The 25,753-nt window shown below is 48.3% G+C and overlaps 1 protein-coding gene across 3 annotated transcripts in view; it reads left to right on the top strand.

The window, feature by feature from the left end:
- FANCI (FA complementation group I) overlaps positions 1–25,753 on the top strand; it is a 297,155-nt gene that overhangs the window by 213,393 nt on the left and 58,009 nt on the right. For all 3 annotated transcript variants that reach the window (XM_063925787.1, XM_063925788.1, XM_063925786.1), the window contains exon 28: positions 20,298–20,349. In XM_063925787.1, the coding sequence (XP_063781857.1) occupies positions 20,298–20,349 (52 nt within the window). The remainder of the gene's footprint in view (positions 1–20,297; positions 20,350–25,753) is intronic.

The following is a 25,753-nucleotide window of genomic DNA, read 5'->3' as shown; positions in this document are numbered from 1 at the left end:
ATTACTGTGCACTGGCTCCTCCCTCTATGCCCCTCCTCCAGACCTCAGTTAGAATCTGTGCCCGGCTCGAGCTGGATGCACACTAGGGGCTCTCCTGAGCTTCTAGAAAAGAAAGTATATTTAGGTTTTTTATTTTCAGTGAGATCTGCTGGCAACAGACTCACTGCTACGAGGGACTTAGGGGAGAGAAGCGAACCTACCTGCTTGCAGCTAGCTTGGGCTTCTAGGCTACTGGACACCATTAGCTCCAGAGGGATCGAACACAGGCCCAGCCTCGGTCGTCCGGTCCCGGAGCCGCGCCGCCGTCCCCCTTGCAGAGCCAGAAGCAAGAAGAACGTCCAGGAAATCGGCGGCTGAAGACTCCGGTCTTCATTAAGGTAGCGCACAGCACTGCAGCTGTGCGCCATTGCTCCCCATGCACACCTCACACTCCGGTCACTGATGGGTGCAGGGCGCTGGGGGGGGGGCGCGCCCTGGGCTGCAATAAGATTACCTTACATTGGCAAAAAATACACATAATATAGTCATTAAGACTATATATGTGTAAAATCCCCTGCCATATATCCATAAAAAAAGCGGGAGAAGTCCGCCGTGAAGGGGGCAGGGCTATCTCCCTCAGCACACTGGCGCCATTTCCTCTCACAGCTCCCCTGGAAGGACGCTCCCCAGGCTCTCCCCTGCAGTTTCCAGGCTCAATAGGGTAAAAAAGAGAGGGGGGGGGCACTAAATTTAGGCGCAAATACTATATATATATATATATATATATATATATATATATATATATATATAGCTGCTATAGGGTAAAATCACTCATTATAGTGTACATCCCTGTGATTATAGCGCTGTGGTGTGTGCTGGCATACTCTCTCTCTGTTTCCCCAAAGGACTTTGTGGGGTCCTGTCCTCAGTCAGAGCATTCCCTGTGTGTGTGCGGTGTGTCGGTACGGCTGTGTCGACATGTTTGATGAGGAGGCTTATGTGAAGGCGGAGCAGGTGCCGATAAATGTGATGTCACCCCCTGCGGGGTCGACACCTAAGTGGATGGATATGTGGAAGGAATTACGTGACAGTGTCAACTCCTTACATAAGAGGTTTGATGACATAGCAGATGTGGGACAGCCGGCTTCTCAGTCCGTGCCTGCCCAGGCGTCTCAAAAGCCATCATGGGCTCAAAAACGCCCGCTACCTCAGATAGCAGACACAGATGTCGACACGGATACTGACTCCAGTGTCGACGACGATGATGAGACTAGTGTACATTCCAATAGGGCCATCCGTTACATGATTACGGCAATGAAAAATGTGTTGCACATTTCTGACATTAACCCTGGTACCACAAAAAAGGGTATTATGTTTGGGGAGAAAAAGCAACCTGTGGTTTTTCCCCCTTCTGAAGAGTTAAATGAAGTGTGTGATGAAGCGTGGGTTTCCCCCGATAAGAAACTGGTAATTTCCAAAAAGTTACTAAGGGCGTACCCTTTCCCGCCAGAGGATAGGATACGTTGGGAGACATCCCCTAGGGTGGATAAAGCGCTCACACGCTTGTCAAAGAAGGTGGCACTACCGTCTCCGGATACGGCCGCCCTAAAGGAGCCTGCGGATAGAAAGCAGGAGGCTATCCTGAAGTCTGTATATACACACTCAGGTATTATACTGAGACCGGCTATTGCTTCAGCATGGATGTGCAGTGCTGCAGCTGCGTGGTCAGATTCCCTGTCTGTTAACATTGATACCCTTGACAGGGACACTATATTGCTAACTGTAGAGCATATTAAAGACGTACTCTTATACATGAGAGATGCACAGAGGGATATTTGCCAACTGGCATCTAGAATAAATGCAATGTCCATTTCTGCCAGGAGAGTATTATGGACTCGGCAGTGGACAGGTGATGCGGATTCTAAAAGGCACATGGAGGTTTTGCCTTACAAGGGTGAGGAATTGTTTGGGGATGGTCTCTCGGACCTCGTTTCCACAGCGACTGCTGGGAAGTCGACATTTTTACCCCATGTTCCCTCACAGCCAAAGAAAGCACCGTATTATCAGGTACAGTCCTTTCGGCCCCAGAAACGCAAGCGGGTTAAAGGCGCGTCCTTTCTGCCCAGAGGCAGAGGTAGGGGGAAAAAGCTGCACCAAACAGCAAGTTCCAAGGAACAAAAGTCCTCTCCCGCTTCCTCTAAGTCCACCGCATGACGCTGGGGCTCCACAGGTGGAGCCAGGTGCGGTGGGGGCCCGTCTCCGGAACTTCAGCGACCAGTGGGTTCGCTCACGGGTGGATCCCTGGATTCTACAAGTGGTATCTCAGGGGTACAAGCTGGAATTCGAGACGTCTCCCCCTCGCCGTTTCCTCAAATCAGCCTTGCCAATTACTCCCCCAGACAGGGAGGCGGTGCTGGAGGCGATTCACAAGCTGTACTCCCAGCAGGTGATAACCAAAGTACCCCTCCTTCAACAGGGACGGGGTTACTATTCCACAATGTTTGTGGTACCGAAACCGGACGGTTCGGTGAGACCCATTTTAAATTTGAAATCCTTGAACACTTATATAAGAAGGTTCAAGATCAAAATGGAATCGCTCAGGGCGGTTATTGCAAGCCTGGACGAAGGGGATTACATGGTATCACTGGACATCAAGGATGCTTACCTGCATGTCCCCATTTACCCTCCTCACCAGGAGTACCTCAGATTTGTGGTACAGGACTGTCCTTACCAATTCCAGACGTTGCCGTTTGGTCTGTCCACGGCACCGAGGGTATTTACCAAGGTAATGGCCGAAATGATGATACTCCTTCGAAAAAAGGGAGTTATAATTATCCCGTACTTGGACGATCTCCTTATAAAGGCGAGGTCCAGGGAACAGTTGTTGATTGGAGTAGCACTAGCTCGGGAAGTGCTACAACAGCATGGCTGGATCCTAAAATTCCAAAGTCGCAGCTGGTTCCTATAACGCGTCTAATGTTCCTGGGGATGGTTCTGGACACAGAACAGAAAAAGGTGTTTCTCCCGGAGGAGAAGACCAAGGAGTTGTCATCTCTAGTCAGAGACCTCCTAAAACCTAAACAGGTGTCGGTGCACCACTGCACGCGAGTCCTGGGAAAGATGGTAGCTTCTTACGAAGCAATTCCATTCGGAAGGTTCCATGCAAGGATCTTTCAGTGGGATCTGTTGGACAAGTGGTCCGGATCGCATCTTCAGATGCATCGGCTGATAACCCTGTCTCCAAGGACCAGGGTGTCGCTGTTGTGGTGGCTGCAGAGTGCTCATCTTCTAGAGGGACGCAGATTCGGCATACAGGACTGGGTCCTGGTGACCACGGATGCAAGCCTTCGAGGTTGAGGGGCAGTCACACAGGGAAGAAACTTCCAAGGACTATGGACGAGTCAGGAGACTTCCCTACATATAAATATTCTGGAACTAAGGGCCATTTACAATGCCCTAAGTCTGGCAAGACCCCTGCTTCAACACCAGCCGGTGCTGATCCAGTCAGACAACATCACGGCGGTCGCCCATGTAAACCGTCAGGGCGGCACAAGAAGCAGGATGGCGATGGCAGAAGCCACAAGGATTCTCCGATGGGCGGAAAATCATGTGTTAGCACTGTCAGCAGTGTTCATTCCGGGAGTGGACAACTGGGAAGCAGACTTCCTCAGCAGGCACGACCTCCACCCGGGAGAGTGGGGACTTCATCCAGAAGTCTTCCAAATGATTGTACACCGTTGGGAAAGGCCACAGGTGGACATGATGGCGTCCCGCCTCAACAAAAAGCTAAAAAGATATTGCGCCAGGTCAAGGGACCCTCAGGCGATAGCTGTGGACGCTCTAGTGACACCGTGGGTGTACCAGTCGGTTTATGTGTTCCCTCCTCTGCCTCTCATACCCAAGGTACTGAGAATAATAAGAAGGAGAGGAGTAAGAACTATACTTGTGGTTCCGGATTGGCCAAGAAGAGCTTGGTACCCAGAACTTCAAGAAATGATCTCAGAGGACCCATGGCCTCTGCCGCTCAGACAGGACCTGCTGCAGCAGGGGCCCTGTCTGTTCCAAGACTTACCGCGGCTGCGTTTGACGGCATGGCGGTTGAACACCGGATCCTAAAAGAAAAGGGCATTCCGGAGGAAGTCATTCCTACGCTGATTAAAGCTAGGAAAGATGTGACCGTAAGACATTATCACCGCATATGGCGAAAATATGTTGCTTGGTGTGAGGCCAGGAAGGCCCCAACGGAGGAATTTCAGCTCGGTCGATTTCTGCACTTCCTACAGTCAGGAGTGACTATGGGCCTAAAATTGGGTTCCATTAAGGTCCAGATCTCGGCTCTGTCGATTTTCTTCCAAAAAGAACTGGCTTCACTGCCTGAAGTTCAGACTTTTGTTAAAGGAGTGCTGCAAATTCAGCCCCCTTTTGTGCCTCCAGTGGCACCGTGGGATCTCAACGTGGTGTTGGATTTCCTAAAGTTGCATTGGTTTGAGCCACTTAAAACCGTGGAGCTAAAATACCTCACGTGGAAAGTGGTCATGCTGTTGGCCTTGGCGTCGGCCAAGCGTGTATCAGAATTGGCGGCTTTGTCATGTAAAAGCCCTTATCTGATTTTTCATATGGATAGGGCGGAATTGAGGACTCGTTCCCAATTCCTTCCTAAGGTGGTTTCAGCTTTTTATGTGAACCAACCTATTGTGGTGCCTGCGGCTACTCGGGACTTGGAGGATTCCAAGTTACTGGACGTAGTCAGGGCCCTGAAAATATATGTTTCCAGGATGGCTGGAGTCAGGAAAACTGACTCGCTATTTATCCTGTATGCACCCAACAAGCTGGGTGCTCCTGCTTCTAAGCAGACTATTGCTCGCTGGATCTGTAGCACGATTCAACTTGCACATTCTGCGGCTGGACTGCCGCATCCTAAATCTGTAAAAGCCCATTCCACGAGGAAAGTGGGCTCTTCTTGGGCGGCTGCCGAGCTGCTACTTGGTCGGGTTCAAACACATTTGCAAAATTCCTCAAGTTTGATACCCTGGCTGAGGAGGACCTTGAGTTTGCTCATTCGGTGCTGCAGAGTCATCCGCACTCTCCCGCCCGTTTGGGAGCTTTGGTATAATCCCCATGGTCCTTACGGAGTTCCCAGCATCCACTAGGACGTCAGAGAAAATAAGAATTTACTCACCGGTAATTCTAGTTCTCGTAGTCCGTAGTGGATGCTGGGCGCCCATCCCAAGTGCGGATTGTCTGCAATACTTGTATATAGTTATTGCCTAACTAAAGGGTTATTGTTCTGAGCCATCTGTTCGTGAGGCTCAGTTGTTGTTCATACTATTAACTGGATATAGTATCACGAGTTGTACGGTGTGATTGGTGTGGCTGGTATGAGTCTTACCCGGGATTCCAAATCCCATCCTTATTGTGTCAGCTCTTCCGGGCACAGTTTCCCTAACTGAGGTCTGGAGGAGGGGCATAGAGGGAGGAGCCAGTGCACACCAGGTAGTCCTAATTCTTTCTTAGAGTGCCCAGTCTCCTTCGGAGCCCGCTATTCCCCATGGTCCTTACGGAGTTTCCAGCATCCACTACGGACTACGAGAAATAGAATTACCGGTGAGTAAATTCTTATTTTCCCCCCCCTTTCTCTTACGTCCTAGCGGATACTGGGGTCTTGTACTTTAGTACCATGGGGTATAGATCGGGTCCACTGGAGCCTTGGCACTTTAAAACTTTTAGTGTGTGTATGTGTGTGCTGGCTCCTCCCCTCTATGCCCCTCCTACCAGGCTCAGTTTAGAATAATGTACCCAAGGAGCCGGGTGCACTTCTCTGGAGCTCCAGAGATTTTTTCTTTACTTTAAATGTAGTTTATTATTTTCAGGTAGCTCTGCTTGGCAGACAGACTACCTGCTTCGTGGGACTTAAAGGGGGGACCAAACCAACCACCTGAGGGTTAATGGTTTGTAATCCCAGCTGACAGGACACTAGCTCAGGTACTGATCACACATCGTTAGTATGTGTGCCCACGCCGGCAGCTAGCCAACACCCTCTATCAGATGCCAAAGATACTGGTGCGGTGAGTGTTACACCGGGGTCCCGGTTAGCGGGTCCCCAGTGCGGAATGGTGGCAGGTCGCGCGGCTGTCACAGGCCCGGAGCTGTGGGGCCCGCTGCGGACAAACTGGCTCAGGGCTGCTAGCCCCATAGTGCTCACAGTCTGTAAGGCTTTGTGTGGACTGTATACAGTACAGAAATAGTGTTTTACACATTTTCCCAGTATAAAATTGGACCGCGCGCCATTGTGAGGGGCAGGGCTTCCCGGAGCGGGACCAGCGGCGGGAAGGCGTCCTTTCCCTGCTGTGGCGGGAAGGCGTCCTTTCCTTGCTGCTGCGGATCATCAAGACTGCAGGCGCACACCTACTCCAGGACCCACGCTGTTTTACAGGCTGTCAGAACTGGTACCAGGGGGGTCATAGCCAGGGGGAGAGCGCCAGCGGTAGCGCCGCTGCACTGTTGTTATATACACTACATACATGCTTTGTGCTGCTGTGTTCTGTGTGGTGGGTCCGCTCTTCTGTTTCACCCCAAAGGGCTTTCTAGGGTCTGTGTTGGGTGTGGGGCATTTAGCTGCCCATTTTTGTACTGTATCATGTCTGGGTACTTATTTATGTGTGCTGCTTGTAATTCTACTTCGTCTTCTGCGGGGTCTCTCATGTGTGAGCAATGTTCCTTGTCTCCTCAAGGAACTAGCTCACAGGCACCTGACTGGTTGGATAGCTTTAACAGCATGATTCACAATGTAAATTCTGAGCTAGCAGCAGCTAAGAGAGAGAGGCAGGTGTTAAAACGCTCCATAGATTGTGTGGCTAGGGCAACAGATTCCAAGAAGGCTTCACAACCCCCTCTAGTGACTTCACACAAACGCTCCTTGCCACAGGTTTTCCACACTGATAATGATTGTGATCAGCCAGATGTTGATGATGATGATATGGACGAGGACAGTTTTCTGTCCCCTGGGGTGGAGGCCCTCATTTTTGCTATAAGGGAGGTCCTTCACATAGCGGATCTGGAGGCGGAATCGGATGAGGAGATATATTTTAATGCTAGACCCAAGAGTTCACCTACCTTTCACGTGTCTAAGGAGTTAAACTCCCTATCCAAGGAAGCTTGGTTAGATCCTGATGAAAAATGTAAGATTCCTCAGAGGTTTTTATCTACCTTCCCACTTCCAACGGATGATAGGAAGGTATGGGAAAACCCACCTTCGGTCGATACCTCGGTATCCAGACTGTCAAAAAAATTGGTGCTGCCAGTTCCTGGGGCGGTATTCCTAAAGGAGCCAGCTGGCCATAAAATTGAGACAACGTTCAAGGCAATATATACGGCAGCTGGTGCAGCACAGACCCCTACATTTGTTTGTGGGTGGATCTCCAGGGCGGTGGTGAAGTTGTCTGATAACATTATTGATGGTGTAGACTCTCTCCCCCGAGATGAGGTAGTTACTCTGCTGCAACACATACAAGATGCTGCTAATTTTATAAGCTAGGCTATAAAGGAGTTGTGTAAAATAAATGGCTACTACTGCTATGGTGGTCTCAGCGCGCAGAACTCTATGGTTACGTCAATGGGCGGCGGACGCTGATTTCAAGAAGGGTGTTGAAAATCTTCCCTTTACAGGTGATGCCTTGTTTGGAGACTAATTGAATAAGTGGATCTCCCAAGCAACGGTGGGTAAGTCTACCTACCTGCCGTCGGCTGCGCCACCTGCTAGACGTTCTTACACCGGACCCTCCTTGCAGTCTTTTCGTGTGGCAAGGTTCAGAGGCAGGGGCCATGGGGGCTCCACCACCTCCAGAGGATCTTGTGGTAAGTCCCGTAAACCTGCTCCTGCCGTCTCCCTGGACCAGACCGCCGGATCCCCTGCCGCTAAACCCTCCATGAGACGCTTGGACCCAGCAGCAAGGCGACTTTCCGGTAGATGCTCATCTTCAACACTTCGCCCACATGTCGGCGGAGTCCTGCCGGGATCCTTGGGTGAGGGACCTCATTTCCGATTGGATACCGGCTGTTATTTCAAATGCTCCCTCCTCACAGGATTTTTAAGTCGGGCTTACCAGCTTTACCCTCAGCAAAAGTTACCTTACAAGAGGCTATTCAAAAACTTTTGCAGATAGAGGTGGTGGTTCCTGTACCTCCTCTGTTATGCAACTGGGGTTTTTACTCCAGTCTTTTTGTCGTTCCCAAACCAGACGGTTCGATGCGCCCCATCTTGAATCTGAAGTCTCTCAACCCGTATCTGCGGGTGTTCAAATTCAAGATGGAGTCACTGAGGGCGGTGGTTCCTGGTGTCTCTGGATGTCAAGGATGCTTACCTTCACATTCCTATGTGGCCCCCTCATCAGGCTTACCTCAGGTTCGCCATATTGGACAACCATTTCCAGTTTCAGACCTTACCCTTCAGATTATCCACAGCTCTGAGGGTCTTCACAAAGGCCATGGCGGAGATTATGCTACAACTGCGCAGGATGGGAGTGAACATGGTCCCCTACTTGGACGATCTCCTCATAAAGGCTTTGTCCAGGGAACGTCTGCTACACAGAATCGATCTGACTACCCGCCTACTCACGGATCATGGGTGTATCCTCAATTTCAAGAAATCTCACCTGGAACCGACCCAACGTCTTCAGTTCCTGGGAATGATACTGGGCACGGTATTTCAAAAGGTGTTTCTCCCAATGGACAAGGCCTTGACTATTCAGGCTATGGTCCGCTCGGTGCTCAGTCCTCGCAAGGTGTCTATATCTTTGCATCAGATTACTGGGCAAGATGGTGGCGTCTTACGAGGCAATCCAATACGGCAGGGTTCATGCCTGGCCGTTTCAACTGGATCTACTGGACATATGGTCGGGTTCTCAACTGCACATGCATCAGGAAGTGACCCTGTCTCCAAAAGCCCGGATTTCTCTATCATGGTGGCTTCAGATTCCTCACGTGGTAGAGTGCAGAAGGTTCAATATCCACTCGTGGATTCTACTGACAACGGATACCAGCCTCTGGGGTTGGGGAGCGGTGATACAAAGGGCCCTGTTCCAAGGTTTATGGTCAGTTCAGGAATCGGCTTTACCGATAAACATCCTGGAACTCAGGCGGTTTACAATGCTCTTCTACAAGCCTCTCCTCTCCTGAAGGGTCAGGCGATCCAGGTTCAATCGGACAACGCCAGTGCGGTGGCGTACATAAACCGACAAGGCGGAACAAGAAGCAGAGCGGCGATGCGAGAGTTGTCAAAAATCCTCCTCTGGGCGGAGGCCAACGCAAGGGCCATCTCCGCCACATTCATTCCAGGAGTGGACAACTGGGAAGCAGACTTCCTCAGCAGGCACAACCTCCGTCCGGGGGAATGGGGTCTACATCCCCAGATGTTTCAGCAGTTTCTTCTCCGGTGGGGCTGTCCACAGATAGATCTGATGGCTTCTCGTCTCAACAAGAAGCTGTGCCATTACTGTTCCAGAACAAGGGATCCACAGGCTGTAGCAGTAGATTCGCTGACGTCACCGTGGATGTAACAGTTTGTATACCTGTTCCCTCCGCTACTGCTAATCCCAAGGGTTCTCAAAAGACTAACACAGGAAAGCGTTCAAGCAATCCTAATTGCCCCGGCTGGGCCTCAGCGGCCGTGGTACTTGGACCTCCAGACCATGTCTCTGGAGGATCCCTGGCCTCTGCCGCTCCAAGAAGATCATATTCAGCAAGGTCCGTTCGTCTTTCCAGACTTGTAGCGGCTACATTTAAAAATGGTGGTCACCAGCGCTAGGTTGTGTGAAGTATATATATATACACTAATTAAAAATTCAGGACGGTAGGTTATGTTGAAATAATGTATATAGTAAATTTAATAAGGATAATATCTTAAAAACACAGATGCCTTTACAACACAATTATAGATTAATTAATCGAATAAAATGACACATCCACATATCTCCTCAATAAGGATTAGTTCATACCCCGGCTAGGACTCCCTCTGGAAATGTGTCCATATGAGTTGTAGGAGAATTGATAAAAGCAGTGGAGTTGGAAAGGTCCCTGTTAAGCATACCAAATGCAAGCGTTTTCAAGCAGATAGGGAAACTCCAATTTCTCCGCAGATGGTGATGTCCAAGGGAAATGCTGTCCAATTAGTGCCGTATGGGTAGCAGGAATGATGGTATCCAGCAATAGTGAGGTGATTTTTTGAAGATGTGTCCGGCAGTCTCTAACTCAAGCGGCTACATTTGATGGCTTGGAAGTTGAGAGGGAGATTCTAGCAAGAAAAGGTCTTCCCTCCAGGGTTATTTCCACCATGGTCCAGGCCAGGAAGATGGTTACGTCGAAACACTATCATCGTATATGAAAAAAGTATGTTTCCTCGTGTGAAGGTAGAAAGGTGTCTCCCATGGAATTTAGAATCGGTCGTTTTCTACTTTTCCTGCAAGCGGGAGTGGATATGGGCCTACGTTTAGGCTCCACCAAAGTCCAGATTTTGGCACTCTCTATTTTCTTCCAGAAACAACTTGCCATGTTACCTAAAGTACAGACTTTCCTCAAGGGTGTTCTTCATATACAACCACCCTTTGTGCCTCCCTCGGCTCCGTGGGACCTCAATGTGGTTCTGTCCTTTCCCCAATCGGATTGGTTTGAACCCTTGAATAGGGTGGAGTTGAAATTTCTCACCTGGAAAATGGTGATGTTATTGGCCTTGGCGTCTGCCAGGCGTGTCTCTGAATTAGGGGCCTTATCTTGTAAGAGCCCTTATTTGATTTTTCATGAAGATAGAGCAGAACTTAGGACCCGTCCTCAGTTTTTGCCTAAGGTGGTGTCGGCTTTACATGTTAATCAGCCTATTGTGGTTCCAGTGTTGTCTGATGCTTCCGTTGGTCCTGAATCCTTGGATGTGGTCAGGGCTCTGAAGATGTATGTCAAAAGGACAGTCCGTCATCGGACATCTGACTCGCTGTTTGTCCTTTGTGATGCCTCCAAGATTGGTCGGCCAGCTTCTAAGCAATCTATTGCTCGTTGGCTTTGGTTGACCATTCAAAACAACCTATACTTCGGCGGCTCTGCCTTTGCCAACGTCTATTCAAGCCCACTCCACGAGGTCTGTGGGCTCTGCCTGGGCGGCTGCCCGGGGTGTGTTGGCCCTACAATTGTGCCGAGCTGCAAATTGGTCTGGTGCGAACACGTTTGTCAAATTCTATAGGTTCGATACCTTGGCCAAGGATGACCTTCAGTTTGGTCAGGCGGATTTACAGGTCTCAGCACTTTCCCACCCGTTTGGGAGCTTTGGGACATCCCCATGGTACTAAAGTACAAGACCCCAGTATCCACTAGGACGTAAGAGAAAAGAGGAATTTAATACCTACCGGTAATTCCTTTTCTCCTAGTCCGTAGTGGATACTGGGCGCCCGCCTCAGTGCTTCGTTCCTTACCTGTGTAAGTATTGGGTTGGACCGACGTTGCGGTCCCATTATGTTGTTGGGATAGCTGTGCTATCCGAGTTTGGTTGGGTTGCTATCCCCTGTTTTGGTTAGCGCCCTCCTTTTGTTTCTGGTTGTGTGTTGGCTTGTTGCCGCACTGCTGTTGTATTATTCTTCTCTCAGATTATGTCCGTCTCCTCGGACACAGGTTTCCTAGACTGAGTCTGGTAGGAGGGGCATAGAGGGGAGGAGCCAGCACACACATACACACACTAAAAGTTTTAAAGTGCCAAGGCTCCAGTGGACCCGATCTATACCCCATGGTACTAAAGTACAAGGCCCCAGTATCCACTACGGACTAGGAGAAAAGGAATTACCGGTAGGTATTAAATTCCTATTTTTATCTATCTGTATTACACTGCATCATCTTGCGTAGAACTATTTCTTAACAACAAGGACCGTCTTATAAGATAAGATATACCACTCTTTGGTCTGCGGTCGTGCTCTGATATATGCACGCCTTGGGTGGTTGAATGCACTCCCAAGGCATGCATATATCAGAGCGTGACTGCGCACCCAAGATTGATATATCGATTACATATAAAGTAGTGTGCAAAAGTTTTAGGCAGGTGTGGAATAAATGCTGCAAAGTAAGAATGCTTTCAAAATAGTCAATAGTTTATTTCTCCTACGTCCTAGAGCAGGGGTGGCCAGACTTTTGGAGTTGGCGATCTACTTTGAAAGCTAAAAAGTTTTTGTGATCTACCTAGGAGGAATAATAGCGTGCAAAAAAAGGGCATGGCATAACAAAAAGTGGGCGTGGTATAACAAAAAAAGGGACATAGCCTTGCTGCACAGAGTGTAATGACTGCCTCACATGAAATAACACATTGGCCCCCCACAGGTAAAAACCTCAAACACATATGCCCCCACAGTGCCAGATACACACATGCCCCCACAGTGCCAGATATGCCCCCACAATGCCAGATACAGATATGCCCCCACAGTGCCATATGCCCACAGTGCTAGATATGCCCCCACAGTGCCAGATTATAGATATGCCCCCACAGTGCCATGTGCCCACAGTGCCAGATATGCCCCCACAGTGCCAGATTACAGATATGCCCCCACAGTGCCATGTGCCCACAGTGCCAGATATGACCCCACAGTGCCAGATACAGATATGACCCCACAGTGCCATGTACCCAGAGTGCTAGATATGCCCCCACAGTGCTAGATATGCCCCCATAGTGCTAGATATGCCCCCACAGTGCTAGATATGCCCCCACAGTGCTAGATATGCCCCCACAGTGCTAGATATGCCCCCACAGTGCCAGATATGACCCCACAGTGCCAGATATGACCCCACAGTGCCAGATACAGATATGACCCCACAGTGCCAGATACAGATATGACCCCACAGTGCCAGATTATAGATATGCCCCCACAGTGCCATGTGCCCACAGTGCCAGATATGCCCCCACAGTACCAGATATGCCCCCACAGTGCCAGATATGCCCCCACAGTGCCAGATATGCCCCCACAGTGCCATGTGCCCGCAGAGCCAGATATGCCCCCACAGTGCCAGATATGCCCCCACAGTGCCACATATGACCCACATTGCCAGATATGCCCCCACTGAGCCATGTGCCCACAATGCCAGATATGCCCCCATAGTAGAGCTCACCGTTGCTGTGTGGTGAGCGCAGCGCAGCGTGCGCTTCTCCTGCCTGCCGCGCTGCTTTTCAGTCTGATCTCCGGCGGTGACGGCAGCGTGTATAGCTCAAATCAGGCGCCGGTCCGCGAGCTCTCATTGGCTAACGATCAGGCGCCTGATTTGAGCTATGCACTCCGCCGTCACTGCCGGAGACCAGACAGAGGGGCAAGGTGGCAGGCAGGAGAGGCGCGGCTTCGGGTGGCTGGGCGGAGGATCGCGATTGACTGGTCACATGTCCGCGATCAACTGTTTGGCCACCCCTGTCCTAGAGGATGCTGGGGACTCCAAAAAGACCATGGGGTATAGACGGGATCCGCAGGAGACATGGGCACTTTAAGACTTTAATGTGCGTGAACTGGCTCCTCCCTCTATGCCCCTCCTCCAGACCTCAGTTAGATTCTGTGCTCAGAGGAGACTGGTCACACACTAGGGGAGCTCTACAGAGTTTCTCTAAAAAATACTTTTGTTAGGTTTATTATTTTCAGGGAGCACTGCTGGCAACAGGTTCCATGTTTCGTGGGACTGAGGGGAGAGAAGCAGACCTACTTCTGTGAGTTCAAAGGCTCTGCTTCTTAGGCTACTGGACACCATTAGCTCCACAGGGTCTGATCACTTGGTATAGCCTAGCTGTTCGGTCCCGGAGCGGCGCCGCCGCCCCCCTCACAGAGCCTGAAGTAAGAAGACTTCAGAGGCGGCAGAAGACTTCAGTTCTTCCTTGAGGTACCGCGCAGCGGTTGCGCTGCGCGCCATTGCTCCCACACACACAAGGCACTACATGGGCGCAGGGGGGCGCCCTGGGCAGCAATAAAACCTCTAACTGAGACTGGCAAGTTGGTATACCGTGCATAGGCACTGTATACAGACCCGCCAGTATAAAGAAAAGCGGGACACAAACGCGCCATTGAGGGGGCGGGGCTTCGTCCTTCAGCTCTAACCAGTGCCATTTTATCTCCACAGCTTGCTGCAGAGACGCTGCTCCTGGCCCTTCACTGCTGTCACAAGTAACAGGGTGCAAAAAACAAGGTGGGGGCACAGCATTTTGGTGTTGGTTACTATTATATAAAAGCACTTATAGGTCTGGGGCATTATTTAATTCTTTCAGACCGGTGAGGCGCTGGGTGTGAGCTGGCAAACTCCCTCTCTGTCTCTCTGAAGGGCCTTACTGTGGGTCTGTCCCCTATAGCCCAGTGTGTTTGTGGGTGTCGGTACGCGTGTCGACATGTCTGAGGCTGAATGCTATTCCCAGGAGGAGACTGTGGTGGGGGCTGAACAGAATGAGGGAGTGACTCCGTCGGCACCGCCGACTGCTGATTGGGTAGAGATGTGGAATGTTTAAAATACAAGTGTGGCTTTGTTGCACAAGAGGAAGGACAAATCTGAGGCTCAGAACCAAGCATGGAGACGATCCATGGGAGATGTTTTGTCACAATCTCAGACCCCCTCAGTGTCCCAGAAATGTTCATTTACCCAGATAACAGACACCGACACAGATTCTGACTCCAGTGGCGACTATAATGATGCCAAGTTACATCCTAAGGTGGCTAAGAGTATTCAGTACATGATTGTGGCAATAAAAGAAGTGTTACATATCACAGAAGACCCCGCTGTTCCCGAGACAAGGGTCTGTATGTTTAAGGGAAAGAAACCTGAGGTAACGTTTCCTCCTTCTCATGAAATGAACGCTCTTTTTGAAAAAGCTTGGGAATCTCCTGACAAGAGACTACTGATTCCCAGGAGGATTTCTATGGCGTATCCATTTCCCTCGGGGGATAGGTAACGGTGGGAATCCTCCCCTACGGTGGACAAAGCCCTGGCGCGTTTGTCCAAGAAGGTGGCGCTACCGTCCCCGGACACGGCAGCACTTAAAGAGCCTGCCGATCGTAAGCAGGAAACTACCTTAAAATCTATTTATGTCACTACGGGTACGCTGCTCAGGCCGGCCGTGGCATCGGCATGGGTGAGTAGCGCTATTGAAAAATGGGCAGATCACTTGTCATCTGAAATAGACACCCTGAATAGGGAAAGCGTGCTTTTGACGGTGGGTCACATCAGGGACGCTGCAGTCTATCTAAAGGACGCTGCGAGAGATATTGGCCTCTTGGCTTCAAGGGCCAATGCCATGGCAATCTCGGCTAGGAGGGCGGTGTGGACGCATCAATGGAATGGTGATGCTGATTCTAAGAAGGCTATGGAGGCTGTGCCCTTCAAAGGTGAAGTTTTGTTTGGTGAAGGCCTCGCGGACCTGGTTTCTACAGCTACCGCGGGTAAGTTGTCCTTTTTGCCTTTTGTCCCTACACAGCAAAAGAAAACCCCTCAATACCAGATGCAGTCCTTTCGGTCTCATAAATTCAGGAAAGGACGAGGGTCCTCTTTCCTTGCTGCTAGAGGTAAGGGAAAAGGAAAAAGATCGCCGGCTGTGGCAAGCTCCCAGGAGCAGAAGTCCTCCCTGGCTTTTGCCAAATCCACCGCATGACGCTGGGGCTCCGCTGCGGGAGTCCAACCCGGTGGGGGTGCGTCTTCAGCTCTTCAGTCAGGTCTGGGTTCACTAGGGCCTGGATCCTAGGGTGCTGGAAATTGTGACCCAAGGATACAAACTGGAGTGTCAAGACGTGCCTCCGCACCGATTTTTCAAATCAGCCTTGCCAGTTTCTCTTTCAGAATAGAGGTAGTGTGTGCGGCAATACAAAAGCTGTGTCGACAGCAAGTCATTGTCGCGGTACCCCCGTTACAGCGTTGGGAAGGGTTTTATTCAATCCTGTTCGTGGTCCCGAAACTGGATGGCTCGGTCAGACCGATTCTGAACTTAAAATCCCTCAATCTGTATTTAAAAAGATTCAAATTTAAGATGGAATCTCTCCGAGCAGTGATCTCCAGTCTGGGGGGGGATTTTATGGTGTCAGTCAACATAAAGGATGCTTACCTACATGTCCCCATACTGTATATCCTCCACATCAGGCGTACCTGAGGTTCGCTGTTCAGGATTCTCACTACCAATTTCAAACGTTGCCGTTTGGTCTTTCCACGGCCCCGAGGATTTTCACCAAGGTAATGGCGGAAATGATTTCATGGTTTCCTTGGATATCAAGGACGCCTACCTCCATATTCCGATTTGGCCACCTCATCAGGCAGAGCTGAGGTTTGCCCTTCCAGGCACTGCCCTTTGGCCTGTCTACAGCTGCGAGGGTGTTTACAAAGGTGATGGCGGAGATGATTTTCCAGCTCCGGGTCCAGGGAGTCAATATTGTTCCTTACCTGGACGATCTTCTGATCAAAGCAAGATCCAGGGACCTTTTGTTGCTCCATATCGACCGCACTATCCAACTTCTGTCACGCCATGGGTGGATCCTCAACTTACAGAAGTCCCACCTGTAGCCGACTCAGCGGCTCCTGTTCCTGGGGATGTTGCTGGATACTGTGGCCCAGAAGGTGTTCCTACCAGAGGACAAGGCGAGAACACTTCAGGAGTGTTTGGGAAGTACACCTTTGTGAAGTTCTACAAATTTGATAACCTGGCCAAAGAAGATACCCAGTTTGGGCAGGCGGTGCTGCAGCAGTCTCCGCACGTTCCCGCGCGTTCTGGAAGCTTTGGGACGTCCCCATTGTACTGGATTCCCCAATATCCCTTATGGATGCTAGAGAAAATAAGATTTCTCTTACGTCCTAGAGGAAGCTGGGGTCCACATTAGTACCATGGGGTATAGACGGGTCCACTAGGAGCCACTGGCACTTTAAGAGTTTAATAGTGTGGGCTGGCTCCTCCCTCTATGCCCCTCTTACCATACCCAGTTTAGAAAATGTGCCCGGAGGAGCCGGTCACAGCTAGGGGAGCTCCTAGAGCTTCTTTAGTTTTATTTTTTTCTAAGAGTAATTTAGGCACAGGGAGGCTGCTGGCAACAGCCTCCCTGCTTCGTGGGACTTAGGGGGGGAGTAGTGTCCAACCCTGAGAGGTTAATGCCCACTATCTCCGCTGTCAGGACACTGAGCTCCTGAGGGTGATTATCGTTAGCCGCCCGAGGCGACCGCTTACTCCCGCAGCATGCCGCCACCCCCTAACAGAGCCAAAAGATTCTGGTGGTGAGTGTGTCACCGGCGACCCGACAGGTGGGGAGCCGATGTGATTGGCGGCAATAGGGTGGGAGCGCAGTACTGATACTGCGCTCCGGAAGGCTCAGCGGTACAGCAGGTGCGGCGCTATGAGGGGCGCCCTGAGCCAGCGCAAATACCCTTGCACTGGTCATTCAGGCTATCAGGGACTCCGGTAAATGCTGCTAGCTTAATACCTCAGGCCAGTCTAACATTTCAAATAGTGCGGGAAGACGTGCCATGTTGGGGGCGGAGCTTCTCCTCAGAGCGGCTCCGGCAGCTCACCATTTCCATTTTCTCCCTGCAGATCCACTTCCAGCGACGCTGACAGGAAGCGCTGTCCCTCCACACGACTCCAGCTATCCATTGCGGTACCAGGGGTTTGTAGAAGGGGGTAGGAGGCTGTAATTTCGCTGTGTAGTCTATTAAGGGTACACCGTCAATGCCAGGCAGTTCTTATATAACTTTATTTGGGGCGCTGTGTGTGCTGGCTCCAAACTCTGTCTCTCTCTGAAGGTACTTGGGGGAAACTGTGTGTGACATTTTCCTGTGTGTGTATGCAAATTCTCACATAACCATGTCCAGGGACTCTGTGTCTTATGCTACAGAGGAGGTATCTTCTCCAGAGGAATCCATTCCATGTACCCAGGAATGCAATATCATGTCTCAGGCTTCTGAATCTGAGCCACAATGGATGGCTTCCATTAAGGGAATGATATCTCAGATTTCTACTAGGGTAGCCCATACTGAGACTTAAACTCAGGTTTTAAGGAAGTCTCTGGAAGTTTGGTCAGGTTCTGTTCCCTTTTCTTCAAAATCCCCTAGCATATACCCAAAGAAACGGGCACTTGCCCAGATTATGCAAGCCGACACGGATACCGACTCTGACACGGCAGACGGTGATGGGGATGTGCTGAGGGGGGCGGCATCCCTTGCAAGACTACGAGAAAAGGATTTACCGGCAAGTAATTAAAATCCTGTTTTTAATTACCTACCGGTAAATCCTTTTCTCGTAGTCCATAAGGGATATTGGGCGCCCGCCTCAGTGTGTTGTCTTTTCTGCAGGTTCTCTTTTATGTGGTTACCTGTTTTACTGCTGTTGTTTCCAGCCGTTGCTGGTTGTTATATGTTCGTGGTGTGCTGGTTTATAAATCTCACCACTCTTTGTTGTCATGTTTCCTTCTCTCATATATGTCCTTTCTCCTTCGGGCACGTTTTTTTACCTATAACTGCCTGTGGGAGGGGGCATAGAGGGGAGGAGCCAGCACACCCAGTGAAGAAATTTAAAGTGTACCGGCTCCTTTGGACCCCATCGTACTAGATTCCCCAGTATCCCTTATGGACTACGCGAAAAGGATTTACCGGTAGGTAATTAAAATCCTATTATAATCCCAGAAGATACAAGTTTACCTTGAAGAATAGATGCTGTTGTGAAGGCAAAAGGTGGTCACACCAAATATTGATTTGCTTTAGATTTCTATTTTGTTCATTCACTTTGCATTTTGTTAATTGATAAAAATAAACTTTTAACACTTCTATTTTTTAAAACATTCTTACTTTGCAGCATTTTTTTCACACCTGCCTAAAACTTTTGCACAGTATTGTATATATCTGTATATAATGTCTCTGTATATGTTTTGTGTATCATTGACTTGTGTCTCCCCTTCTGTCCGGTCGACCAGCATAAGCTGATTTAGAGGAGTTTTATGTGGAATTATAATTTTATATTTAAGAAATGAGACTTTCATATCTAGGGGTATATTCAATTCCTTTCGGAATGCCTTGATTAATGATACGTATAATCTGATTGGTTTCTGTGGGAAACATCTGCATTTAAATAAACAGCACCTTAGTAAATATACCCCTAAGTGAATGTATTTACCCTCTTGCTTGTCCAGCTGGCTGGCCCCTTGTGCCAGCCTTATGTGTTAATTTGGCGTAACTAGGAGATTCAAAATCAGGCAAACAGTTTGTGACAAGCACAGACTGGCTTTATTACACACTGAAAACTCAGTGATTACAACATTATACTGAACAATTTCAAGCAGTTTACTACACTACTCCTAATCTACAACATTTCCCAAAGGAGCTTTAGCCCTTGATTCTTAGTAGTGCTATCCCATATACGAAACCACAATCATATGCTCCTGTAACAGTAAGGTAGACACCCAGTCCTCATTGAGCAGGCTTATAAAGTGTCTGAGTCCTCAGACCTCTAATATGAGAGCAGGTTACTTGTTCCACCTAACCAATGCTGCTCTAGTAGAGACAAATGAGACAAACTGCGGGAGGATCTTTTGTTCCTTAACCATTTCTCACAAAGGTGTGGCTTGAGTAGGGATGTCCTTTGATAGTTTCTCTTCGTTTGATTGGTGTTTGTTGTTAGGTGAGGTCTATCCTTAAGTTCTCTGGTTATAACAGACACCCTGCAATGAGTGGCTGCAGACAGTTTATCTGTATACACTGTTGAATGATGATCACCAACTTTACCAGAAAAATGGAGCATAATCACATTAGTCTTTTTGGCACCCTGTGCCCAGCCCTAGTTTCACTGTATGTAGTCCTTTCCTGTGATATGCCGCTCTGAGCAGAGCAGCAATTCTGGCACAACTTTGCTATTTGCTAGTAGAGGAGTTCCCACAAAATGTGATGTACGGATATCTGTGCAAATCTTTGTAGTGCCACTGTTCGCTGGGGTTCTAGTCACCACCAAGTGATCAATATCATGTTTTCAGGGGATATATGCATAGAGTACCCACCTGGTGGCGTTTAAGAGCAGTATACCCTTATACTTTACTTTATTATGCCCAGCACCCTGCTGTCGTCACATGTACGATTAGGGTATTGCGACTTTAGCATTTATTACTAACACTTGTCAGGCCAGAACTCTATGCTGTCATTAGGGACGAATACGATTTGTTTTTTCTATTTGAATGTGCCTTGAAAGATATCCTTCTTCACATATTACTCAAGCTTTTGTGTGTCTCTTTTCTTAAATGTTTTCTGAGTGAAAAGGGCAATAAATGATCCTCATTCATGTAGTGGGTGGAATACAGAACTTTGTTTTTCTCTTGTAGTTTGTGCAGATGCTATCGTGGACTGTGAAAATCTGTAAAGATACTAACTTTGGTAAGAATGACTTTAGTTTAAAGGTGTATACATTTTGTCATTATGTGTTTTTAACTGGATTACACATCATCATTTTACCTGTATGAGGTGATCTGCAACATAGGTGTGTTTATAACTTAACGGGCAAACAAATTGAAAGCATTTAGTTAATAACATATTAAATCAAGTAAACATTGAGCAATGTTCCTAAAATGTAAAAAAAAAAAAAAGAAAGAATTTAAGGCATGAGGGATACCATATAACAGAGGTTTCCAAACGTGGTCCTCAAGGTTTCCCAATGGTTCTGGTTTTAAATGATACAGTTATAGATTTTATTTAAAAATTTTTTTACAGTGTCACTTAATAGGACATTTTCACTCCTTTTCATGGAATGACCCTCTACTGAATGTTACTGAAAATTACATGTACAAAATATTCAGTGCAAGTCCCTGTTGTTGTATAGACTAGAGAATTTTGTATACACAGTGAGTGATATGTTGTCTGATCCGGAGGAGCAGATTACATATCACTCAAACGGTGCATATTAGGCATTGTGTATGCCCTATATATAAGTGCCCCCGGTCGCTAGCATTGTCTGGTTTGATATGCTGTACATTAAACCTGAAGATATCGCTAGTGTCCTGTAGTATGCTAATGAAGGACGGAACATGATCACGCTATCCTTCATTAACCTTGCTCAATGTGTACCCAGGTTCCGATATATACTGTTGTGACAAGAACACTGGGATAGTGTTTGAGGGCAGGTATGTTTGTCCCAGGTTCTTGTCTTACATGTTTTAGAAAATGAAAACTTCTAGGAAAATGCTTTTGTTTTGTTAGAACCTTTTCAGTTTGCTGGAAAAGCTGGATAAGGGCCCTGAGAGAGAGATAGGGCGAGTTCCAGACATTGGGCCCAGTTCGGATCTTTGGCCTCACAGATGGCTAATCAGGGCTTTCAGCTGTGCAAGAGCCTTATAGGGCTTCTAGCCTGATTAATGTGTGCAGACTGCCTGGGAAGACTGCAGGATCTCTGTGAGAGAAACACCCTTCCTGATACAAGTGAGCTATACAGTGTTTACTGGAGAACTCTGTGTTTTTATTTAGTGATAGTTAGGAACATCTTGTGTTTAGTTAGTGCCGGACAGGCAAGGTATTTTCTTTTGGTGTTTGTTTTATTTTCTGTATAATAAAACTGGCTGGGGCCAGTTGTACCACAAACTGGATTTGTGTGATTCCTCAGCTGCTGCGTGCTGCCATTTACCCCAGGAAACGGCACCTTGTACCCTTACAGTGTTACAACTTGGTGGAGAATGCGAGCATGCCGTTCTGTGCATAAGTGAAAGCAGCAGCTTTATGAGGCCTGCAGAAAACCATGGTTTATGCAGATACAGCCCAGTGTGAAGTTACTGAGACTCGCCCTGAGGATTTGATATATGTCCTGGGTGAAAGCAGCTACAAAGCCACCTGAAAAGTCTGTCGACATGGAGGAACTGCTCAAAGCCTTGCTGCAAGCTACAGCGGTTTAGCAGGAGGCCAACAGACAGCAGCAGGTGGCAATGGAGGAAAATAGGAGACAGCAGCAGGTGGCTATTGACGAACTTTACAGGCAACAGCGTCAGGATAGAGAGGCCTTAACAGAAGTGGTGCAGAGCCTTGCGGCCCAGATTGGAGATATGGCCATCAGTGCTCCGACCAGCTCTAGTTCTATACGGGCCGGTCACTTCCTGCAGAAAATGACAGAGGCTGATGATGTGGAGGCCTACCTGACCACGTTTGAAAGGACTGCCGAGCGTGAGAACTGGCCGAAAGCACAGTGGACCAGTCTGCTGGCACCTTTTCTGTCATGTGAGCCCCAAAAAGCGTACTTTGATTTAAGCCCTGCTGAGGCTCGGGACTATGATAAACTAAAGACTGAGATCCTGACTCGCCTGGGAGTCACGCTGTCAGTACGATGCATGAACTTATTCAGCTAACAAAAAAATGGTTACAGCCAGAGACATTAACTGGTCCCCAGATGGTTGAAAGAGTTGTCATGGACCGCTATTTGAGATCTTTGCCCGTGGTCCTGCGCAAGTGTGTGAGCCATGGACACCCGGATACTGCTGACCAATTAGTGGACATGGTAGAGAGGTATTTGGCAGCAAAGGAACTACTGATGACCACCCAGCAACCCATAGATCCTCGACAGCGCCCTTCAGTAAAGACTGGTAAGACTGTTCCGTGGGAAAACGTTGCTGGGCGGTTAAGAGAACGCAAGGCTGGAGATACTGTAAACACTGGCCCTGGAGACAGGCCAATGGGGCTAGAACGGTCTATGCTGCCCAAACGGGTTGATAATCGTGTGGTCAAATGTTTTAGGTGTGGTGTGCCAGGTCATGTTATTGCCAATTGCCCAGTCACGCAAGAACCCATGCAATGTGATGCTGCCTTTGAATGTCGCAGAATGTCTTTCTTTGCTAGGTTAGCCTGTACTTTCACCTGAGCTGAAAAAACAAATGTGTGATGTGTTCTTAGAGGGTAACCGGGTAGAGGCCTTGCTAGATTCAAGAAGTTTAGTTACCCTCGTGAAAGCTGGGTTAGTGAACCCCTTAAAGGTCCAGCAAATACCTATTAGGGTAACTTGCATACATGGGGGATACCCAACATTATGTCACTGCTGAAGTGAATATAGAAACTTGTTGTGGGTCAGCAATTGTTAAAGTAGGACTGGTCCCCACCTTGGTGCACGAGGCTATAATAGGGAGGGATTTTTCTCATTTTTGGAAACTGGGAATCACGGTTATCAACAGATGTGAGAAGTAAAGAGCCAGTTGATAATACCGGTGATTTTTTGGATGTACGTGTGTCTTCGGAACTTTCTGACCCTTTGCCTTTTGCTAGTTTGGCTTGGGAAGTGACAGATGGGGAGTCCAGTGAGGACCCTCTTGCTGGGAACAGAGACATAGTAGTTAGAACTGAAAGCGTGCCTGAAGGTAAAGAAGGATCTGTTTGCATCTGAACAGTTAAAGGATCCTACCTTAATAAAGGCTAGAGAGAATGTCAAGGTTGTTAATGGGGAACCTGTGGTACCAGGTGACAGGGTTACGTATCCCCACATGGCCATCTGTAATGAGCTCTTGTACCACATTGTCAAAAGGGGTGAGGATGTGGTGGAACAGCTGGTAGTTTCCCAGCCTTAACGGGGAACGGTACTAGATTTAGCTCATAGTCACGTTACAGCAGGACATTTAGGGGCAGAAAAAAACACTGAAAGAGTTTTACAAAGGTTCTTTTGGCCAGGGTTTATAAAGAAGTGTCTGAATATTGTTCTTCCTGTCCTGAATGCCAGTATCATGCCCCTAGACCCCATTTCAGGAGCCCACTAGTTCCCATGCCTATTATAGAGGTCCCGTTTGACAGAATAGCCATGGATCTCGTGGAGCCCTTATTAAAGTCTGCTTGGGGCCATCAGTATATCCTGGTAATTATGGACTATGCCACTCGATATCCTGAGGCTGTCCCTTTACGCACTATCACAACCAAGGCGATAGCTAGGGAGCTGGTGCAGGTTTTTAGTAGAGTGGGAATACCAAAAGAAATTTTGACTGAAAAAGGTACTCCATTTATGTCAAGGATCATGAAAGAATTGTGCAAATTATTTAAGGTCACTCACCTCAGGACGTCCATCTACCATCCCCAAACTGACGGGTTGGTGGAAAGGTTTAATAAAACATTAAAAAGGATGTTAAAAAAGGTTGTTGATAGAGATGGGAAAAACTGGGATTGTTTGTTGCCCTACTTGTTAATGGCCATCAGAGAAGTTCCTCAGTCCTCTACGGGGTTTTCTCCATTTGATTTGTTGTATGGTAGACACCCCAGAGGGCTGTTGGACATTGCCAAAGAGACGTGGGAAGGACAGCCCACTCCTTATAGAAGCGTTATTGAACATGTAACACATGCAGGATAGGATTGCAGCCGTGGTACCTATTGTCAGAGAGCACATGGAACAGGCCCAAAGTGCTAAACAGAGGGTATATAACCGGAGTGCCAAGATACGGGAATTTGCTCCTGGAGATAGAGTTCTTGTTTTGGTACCCACTGTGGAAAGCAAATTCCTAGCTAAATGGCAGGGTCCATTTGAGATTAGGGAAAAAGTGAATGAGGTTAATTACAAAGTATACCAGCTGGGAAAGAGAAAACCCGAACAAATCTACCATGTTAACTTAATCAAACCCTGGAAAGATAGGTTGTCTCTGTCAGCGGAGCCTTGCCCTTCGGTGTCTTCACCTCGGTTGCTTCCCACGGTAAAGGTGTCAGAAACATTATCAGCTGATCAGAACAATCAGGGTAAAGAATTTCTCATCCAAAATAGGGAGATATTTTCAGAGCTGCCTGGCCGAACGACCATAATAAAACATGACATTGTCACAGAACCAGGGGTCAGGGTCCATTTAAAGCCATATAGGATTCCTGAAGCTCAGCGAGAAGCTGTTTCTAAAGAAGTTAAAACCATGTTAGAACTTGGAGTCATAGAGAAATCTAACAGTGAGTGGTCCAGTCCCATAGTTCTCATCCCGAAGCCCGATGGTAGCATACGCTTCTGTAATGACTTTCGTAAGTTAAATGAGGTGTCCAAGTTTAACGTATACTCCATGCCCCGTGTGGATGAGCTTATAGAAAGGCTGGGAACAGCCAGGTTTCTCACCACGTTGGACCTGACCAAAGGTTACTGGCAAATACCTTTATCTGATAGCGCCAAAGAAAAAACAGCCTTTTGGGTTCCGGAGGGGCTGTACCAGTATAAGATGTTACCCTTTGGGTTGCATGGGGCTCCAGCAACCTTTCAACGGGCGATGGATAAAATTTTGAGGCCCCATAGAAAATATGCAGCTGCCTATTTGGATGATGTGGTAATTCACAGTACAGACTGGGGGTCCCATTTGGTTAAAGTACAAGCAGTACTGGACTCAATCAGAGAGGCAGGGTTAACTGCTAACCCAAAGAAGTGCTGCCTCGCAATGGAGGAGGTCAAATACTTGGGCTTCACCATAGGCAAAGGTCTGATTAGGCCCCAATTGAATAAAATTGATGCTATTCAAAACTGGCCTCGTCCAGTGAATAAAAAACAGGTAAGGGCTTTTTTGGGAATAACTGGGTACTATAGACGGTTTATTCCCAATTTTGCGACCACAGTGGTGCCGTTGTCAGACCTTACCAAAGGGAAGCAGTCAAATATGGTGAAATGGGAATCCTGATGCAGAAAAAGCGTTCCAAGCGTTAAAAGTGGCTTTGTGTTCACAACCGGTATTTATAACACCAGATTTTTCAAAAGAATTTGTGGTACAGACAGATGCCTCAGAGGTAGGGATAGGCGCTGTGCTGTCCCAAACCAGAGATGGGGACAATCACCCTATCATTTATTTGAGTAGGAAACTCAATGAGCATG

This window comes from Pseudophryne corroboree, chromosome 6 (assembly GCF_028390025.1).
Source record: "Pseudophryne corroboree isolate aPseCor3 chromosome 6, aPseCor3.hap2, whole genome shotgun sequence".
In the NCBI taxonomy this organism is placed as follows: domain Eukaryota; kingdom Metazoa; phylum Chordata; class Amphibia; order Anura; family Myobatrachidae; genus Pseudophryne; species Pseudophryne corroboree.
The sequence above is the reverse complement of the archived record's forward strand: the minus strand, read 5'-3'. Positions and strand labels throughout refer to the sequence as shown.